This window comes from Brachionichthys hirsutus, chromosome 9 (genome assembly GCF_040956055.1).
Source record: "Brachionichthys hirsutus isolate HB-005 chromosome 9, CSIRO-AGI_Bhir_v1, whole genome shotgun sequence".
In the NCBI taxonomy this organism is placed as follows: domain Eukaryota; kingdom Metazoa; phylum Chordata; class Actinopteri; order Lophiiformes; family Brachionichthyidae; genus Brachionichthys; species Brachionichthys hirsutus.
In genome coordinates this window covers 737,501-745,000 of record NC_090905.1, presented here as the reverse complement: position 1 = coordinate 745,000, position 7,500 = coordinate 737,501, and the positions used below count along the sequence as shown (strand labels likewise).

General features: G+C 47.6%; 1 protein-coding gene across 1 annotated transcript in view; it reads left to right on the top strand.

Moving 5' to 3' along the window:
• mcf2l2 (MCF.2 cell line derived transforming sequence-like 2) overlaps positions 1-7,500 on the top strand; it is a 94,771-nt gene that overhangs the window by 48,349 nt on the left and 38,922 nt on the right. Inside the window, exons 17-18 of the mRNA XM_068743807.1 lie at positions 4,376-4,442; positions 4,773-4,888. Of these exons, the coding sequence (XP_068599908.1) occupies positions 4,376-4,442; positions 4,773-4,888 (183 nt within the window). The remainder of the gene's footprint in view (positions 1-4,375; positions 4,443-4,772; positions 4,889-7,500) is intronic.

Below are 7,500 nucleotides of genomic sequence, written 5' to 3'. Positions count from 1 at the left end.
AGTAGAACGCCTTGAGTAGAACGCCATGAGTAGAACGCCATGAGTAGAACGCCATGAGGAGAACGCCATGAGGAGAACGCCATGAGTAGAACGCCATGAGTAGAACGCCATGAGTAGAACGCCATGAGTAGAACGCCATGAGTAGAACGCCATGAGTAGAACGCCATGAGTAGAACGCCATGAGTAGAACGCCATGAGTAGAACACGATGAGTAGAACGCCTTGAGTAGAACGCCATGAGTAGAACGCCATGAGTAGAACGCCATGAGTAGAACGCCTTGAATAGAACGCCATGAGTAGAACGCCATGAGTAGAACGCCATGAGGAGAACGCCATGAGGAGAACGCCATGAGTAGAACACCATGAGTAGAACATGATGAGTAGAACGCCATGAGTAGAACACCATGAGTAGAACATGACGAGTAGAACGCCATGAGTAGAACACCATGAGTAGAACGCCTTGAGTAGAACGCCATGAGTAGAACGCCATGAGTAGAACGCCATGAGTAGAACACCATGAGTAGAACACCATGAGTAGAACGCCATGAGTAGAACGCCATGAGTAGAACGCGATGAGGAGAACGCCATGAGTAGAACGCCATGAGTAGAACGCCATGAGTAGAACACGATGAGTAGAACACGATGAGTAGAACGCCATGAGTAGAACATGACGAGTAGAACGCCATGAGTAGAACACCATGAGTAGAACACCATGAGTAGAACATGACGAGTAGAACACCATGAGTACTCTTGTAAACGTGGGGCAACAGACGGAAACACTGAACTAGTGCTGAGTTCTGAGACTCGTTGCTTGTTCTCAGCTTGTCCTCAGCTTGTTCTCATTGTTCTCAGCCTGTTCTCAGCTCGTTCTCATCCTGTTCTCAGCTTGTTCTCATTGTTCTCATTGTTCTCAGCTCGTTCTCAGCTCGTTCTCAGCCTGTTCTCAGCTTGTTCTCAGCTTGTTCTCAGCTTGTTCTCATTGTTCTCAGCTGGTTCTCAGCCTGTTCTCAGCTTGTTCTCATTGTTCTCAGCTTGTTCTCAGCTTGTTCTCATTGTTCTCATTGTTCTCATTGTTCTCATTGTTCTCATTGTTCTCAGCTTGTTCTCAGCTTGTTCTCATTGTTCTCAGCTTGTTCTCAGCTCGTTCTCATCCTGTTCTCAGCTTGTTCTCATTGTTCTCATTGTTCTCAGCTCGTTCTCAGCTTGTTCTCATTGTTCTCAGCTTGTTCTCATTGTTCTCAGCTTGTTCTCAGCTTGTTCTCATTGTTCTCAGCTTGTTCTCAGCTTGTTCTCAGCTTGTTCTCAGCTTGTTCTCAGCTTGTTCTCAGCTTGTTCTCATTGTTCTCATTGTTCTCAGCATGTTCTCAGCTTGTTCTCAGCTTTCTTTCTGCAGCTATTGTAATTTCACAGCTCTGACATTAGCTTCTCATTTCTGAGGAGGTTTCGTTCGACGCCGACATCGTGACTCTGCGTCAGTCTCCTGCAGGGGTTGGCTGGCAACCTACGGCACGCGTGCCAGCCATGGCACACGTGGGCATTTATGTTGGCACGCAGAGAATATTCAGATGCAAAAAAACATTGTATGTTATTATTTAACACCTCACAAGAAATGGAGCCCACTATTAAATACTAATTCTTAAATACTAATTAAACAGAATTAAATAGTTTCTGTTAAATCTGGACACTAAAGTTTATCTTCAGAATAAACAGTGGACTAACTGACTGAATATATATTTTACTTTAGACTCGTAATGATCTTTGCGAGACAAACATGACGTGCGGAGCAGCAGCCCCTCGGCTCCGGCGAGGAAAGGCCCCCCCAGGCTGAAAGCGGGGCGGAGGGGGTTAGTGAGTCGTTCAGAAGAGGACGTGGACTGCCAAATAAGGACACAGTCATATCAAGAATCAAAGAGAGGCCCCTTTCAGCACGGCCTGTCAGTGAAACGTCAGCAGCAAATGTCTGCTCTCAAAGATGCTCCAGAGTGGCTGTGGACGAAAGTGGGCGTCAACGATGGAAGACCAACCACAGGACAGCAGGACATTCAGAGGCTGTGAGAGACCAGGACAGGGGTCCCACTGAACGGCTGCTTCTTCTTCTTGCTGTACGTTCTGTGTGTGTCCTACACAACACCGATTCATTGCATGAAACGGTCAACAAGTGAACATGTTGCAGAAAGCGGTAAAAACAGACCCCGCTGGTATCGAAGGAGGACGCGTTGGCACTGTGAGCGTTGCTGCGTTCCATCATTTGCGTTCCTGCTTGTGTTTTCTCGCCCTCATTCTGTTCGCCTTTCTCGGCAGTGGGCGTGGCAGAGGACCGATTGGCCGAGCGTGACCAACACACCTGAGACTCATTACCTCATCACCTACCACTTAAACTCCGTTCAGCCCTTTGGCTCTGCTGCAGATTACGTGTTTGCCTCTCGTACCCACGCGTTTTTGTGCTGCTCTTGCCCTCCACCCAGTGTCAGGTTATTTTTGTGTTTTCTCATCGCGGTTGTGAGTTTTTGTTTCATTACTTATGACCAGCCTGTACGTCCTCAGTTTTTTGGCTGATTGTTTTTGTGATTTCCTTATTAAATGAACTGCAGACTGATGTGCTCGTGTCCATCTCCGTGTTTTGGGGTTCACATGTTTTGGGTTCCAGAGTGGGACGTCATGAAGAAGGCTACCTACCCCTGGTCTACTAGCTAATCCAAAAGTGGAGAAAGCACAACCATCTTGGGCAATTTAGTTACCAAACATACTTGTGATATTATCTAATAATGCGGTGTGTGGGCTACAAGTGTACTGACTGGTAATACACTGGGAGGTTAATGACTTGGGTATGTGGGTACACATAATAAAACTAGTGTTAATAAGCCCCATTTCTACTGTGTGGTGCTGACTCAACTTGATTTGACTCTATTGCTTTTTTTGTACCACCTATAATTCGCGACTCCAAGTGTGCTGCGATGGTACTAAACGGTGACGTGAAGCACGAATGCCTCGTTGACGGGGAAGATCCTGCACAGCAAACATCAGCAGAAGCCACCTTCAAAAAGCTAAGACGCTAATGAGAGGATCAAGAGAAGTAGACAAGACGTGTCACAGTGGTTTAGCCTACCCTTCGGTGGGACGTACTATGCCTGAACTAGACACTGAAAAATATCCAAGTCAAGTGCAGTCAATGCAGAGACGACCATGAAGTGGAAATGTTGAAGAACAAGAAAAACTCTGTAGTATAAAAGCCGCTGGAGAGACCCCAGATGAAATGGACGGATAATAAGGCAGCTTCTCCAGAGCATCGAGTCACCTTCATCATCATCATCATCACATAATCCATTCCCCACAAGCAGACGGAACCCACATCCTAAACAGGAAACGGCTAAAAGCTTGTCAGTACTGTTTTCAAACAAATCAAAATGTCATTTCTCAATTATTCATGAGCCACGAACCGAATATGAAGAAAAATAAGAGACTGGTTTGTTGTTGTACTCAAATACGTAACCTCTAAAGTACACAGGGAGAGAATACTCAATAAAAGCAGGGCGTGGAGCAGTAGTGGGCGTCTTGTCAAGTTTATACAAAGGTTGTATTGAATTCAATAGATTTTTCATTCATTCATTCATCTATTGTCTTGTAGATGAGACAATAGCAAAGGCAAAGTTCTCATCCTTATCTTAGACGTTGACGAGGACTTTGCCTAAATACTTTGAAATAGATCATTGAGATTTTAGACCTGATTTATAATGTTGAGGGACTGCCCCTTCCAGAATGCTGTTGTACTGATCAGGCATCGTTGTCTTATCTCGCCACACCCCCCCTGTGCTGTTTAGGACCGTTGCCTCGGTGCTCAGCTCTGCCCGGTGACCCCCTCCTCCGAAATTTGCAACAAATCCCTGAGATTTTTCATTGCTCAGGTAGCCGACTGTCGTCCCAGCTGCTGCGTCTGACCCCTGTGGCCCCGCCCCCTGTCAGGCTGTGTCACTGGTCCCCTTGTGATGCTGCTAAAGCAAGCTGGCCTCGATCTCACTGAGCTGACAAACTACAAGAATATCTGAACGCTGCTGAAGGTTGTTGAAGGTTATTGATCCATTAGTTTGTTTGTGACAGTTTGCAAAGATTCCCATTGGACTATCCTGGATAAAGGAATAAATACATGTTTTATTAGTATCAGTATCAGTAGCAACAGCCGAGGTAATAGTGGTCATGTGTTGTACTATTATTATTATGCATGTTTTAACACGGGTTATCAGGCAGATTGACACTGAACCCAACGTATGTCTCTGTTGGAAGAGGCGGGGCATGGATCAACCAGCCGTGTGCAGAGCTACGTGGACTTGGTTGAGGTATTTGCTAGTCTAGTTTTAGTAACCCTGCTTTTCTTTCTGCAGACATATAATGACTGAACTGATTGAAACAGAGAGGCTTTATGTGGAGGAGCTGCAGAGCATCATTGAGGTACAGTATATCAGCTGGCTCTGAAGCTAGTACACAAAGCCCTGCATGCACACAGTCAATGCGCCCAGAGAGGATATGAACTTCACACGATCTAAGGTTTGATTGCACTCAGGGCTAGGGAGGCGTTGATCCCAGCGCTACATTACGTGTTGGTGTGAATGCTTGTGTCATTCACTCTAAACACCACCTGTGTTCGATTTGACATTACAGATGTGCAAGAGTTTTGAATTTCTGTTCTGATTTCCTCAGGTGAAGATGAGGAGCATATTGCTGCCCGCCCCTTCTCTAACGCTCTTCTTCTCATTCTGTCCTCCTTCGTACCCTCCCCAGGGTTATTTTGTCGAGTTGGACAACTCAGAGCTCAGTCACCTCATCCCGCCATCCCTGGAGAATAAAAGAGATGTGCTCTTCGGCAACTTGCCAGAAATCTATGAATTTCACAACAGGTGGGCAGAATGCACGTTATACTTTACCTTGTCATATAAGATACAGTGTTTGATGTAAAAGATGATGCCACGTGATGTATAAGCAGTCAGACGAACAGAACCTTGTGCCAGAGTTATTTTCTTACAGTGATATTGATGAGAAAATAAAGTAAAAGCAGGTTTAATAACTACTATGGGCTGTATTTTCAGCTCAATGAATTGGTGTCCAAACAATGTGGCTGTAGGCTTCACTGCTGGCGTTCATGTTTTGGCCGCTGGTACGTGCGTGCCCATCCGTGCGCCCACAGGACTGGTGGTCTTCGGATGACATTTGGCAGTTCCATTGTTGTTTCATTGCTGCTTTGAGGCCACAAACAGCAACTGCAAGGGAAACCTGGATTCAACAACATGCAAATCAATTCAAACAGTCCAGATTAACCCACACAGGACATGACACACATACTGCTTCTCACTGACTGATTACATATTGGAACCTGGAATGTTCGGACCCTCATGGACAACCAGTGATCGACCTGAAAGGCGAACTGCCTTCATCTCCAGAGAGCTAAGGAAGTTCCAGATCGACATCTCAGCACTCTCCGAGACCCGACTGGCTGATGAAGGGCAGCTGAAGGAGGAGAAAGGCGGATATACTTTCTTTTGGAAAGGAAAGCCTGCTAATGAGCCACGGATCCATGGTGTGGGTTTCGCTATCAAGAACTGCCTCATCAACCACCTCCATGAACTTCCTGTGGGCGTCAGCGAGCGCCTGATGACCGTACGTCTGACCACTGTTATTAGTGCCGACGCCCCAACGCTTGATGCACAGGACGAAGTAAAGGAGGCCTTCTCCTCTGACCTGGACAAAATCCTATCAGAAGTGCCCAAGGAGGACAAGTTAATCCTGCTTGGAGATTTTAACGCCAGAGTGGGTCGAAACCACCATCTATGCTAACCGTCAGGCCCTTTGGCTGGTTCTGGCAAAGATTGGCTGCCCTGACAAATACATCTGGGTACTCAGCCACGGTACTCAGTGGTGGTGGAGACGAATCGGAACCCTTCCGGGTTGACACTGGAGTCAAACAGGGCCGTGTCATTGCTCCATCATTATTCTCCATCTTTGTTGCTGCTATAATCCATCTCATAAGCAAGCATCTGCCACGGGGAGTCGAAATTATGTATAGAACCGACGGTCAACTCCTCAACATCAACCGATTCAGGGCTAAAGGTCGAACCACCACCACGTTCATCATGGAGCTGCAGTATGCGGACGACAACGCCCTCGTAGCCCTCTCAGAAGAGGACCTACAGTGCATGCTATCTGCCTTTGCGAAGGCATACAAACAGCTTGGTCTAGCCATCAACATAAAAAAGACACAAGTTCTCCACCAACCACAACCAGACAGCAGTATGCCTGTCCTACCCCCAAGCATCGCCATTGACAACATCAGACTGGAACATGTGGACCACTTCCCATACCTTGGCAGCCTTTTATCGTCAAAGGCTGTCATTGATGACGAGGTACACCATCGCCTCAGTTGTGCCAGTGGAGCTTTCTCAAAGCTAAGAAAGAGAGTCTTTGAGAACCGCGACCTCCAAGCAAAGACCAGATCTTGGTCTATGAAGCCGTGGTACTTCCCACCCTCCTGTATGGATCAGAAGCCTGGACTACATACAGCAGGCACTTAAAGGCACTTGAGACGTACCATCAGAGATGCCTCCGAAAAATCCTCAGGCTGAGCTGGGAGGATCGGCGCACCAACACCAGCGTCCTGGAGGAGGCTGATATTCCCACCATCACTGCCATCGTTGCCAAACACCAGCTCAGATGGACTGGCCATGTTATCCGCATGCCTGACTCTCGCCTCCCAAAGCAAGTCCTCTATTCCCAGCTCGTTGAAGGGAAACGGGCCCCGGGAGGCCAAAAGAAGAGGTTTAAGGATAACATCAAGACAAACATGAAGAAGTGCCACATCGAGCTTAAATCCTGGGAAGACACGGCAACAGTCAGGGCGACCTGGAGAGACCTTGTTCGTGAGGGGGCGGGACAGGACAACGATGACCTCCGCCATGCTGCACAAGAGAAGCGCAGACTCAGAAAGGAGAGAGCAATCACCAAACAGGCCCAACCCAAACCCACCACCACTACGTTCCCCTGTCCACACTGCACCAGAATAACTGGGTCCAGGATAGGCCTATAGCCCACCTGAAGACCCACAAGGACCAAGAAGGAGGACAGTCATGCTCGACTACAAGAGACCGCCGATGACTGCTTCTCACTGACACGCATGTGCACGCCCACGCCCACCCAGGACATTTTGCTGCACCTCTATTGGTGCCTCAGAAGAAGACAACTGCGTAGCAACAAACAACAATCACTCAAATTGGACAGTGTGTGACATTTTACGATTCCCATGAGGACGAGGGCACTTCCAGATTTCAGTGTGTCGAGTGCTTCAGTCTTTGTTGCCTCCTAAACTGCAGAATCAAACTTATTGAGTGAGGAGAATGGCAAGACCAGCCCTGATGACTGAGGTGTGCAGAAGAGCCTCGGAGCAGATGGGCTCCAGCAGCAGAAGAGCATCGGAGCAGATGGGCTCCAGCAGCAGAAGAGCCTCAGAGCAGATGGGCTC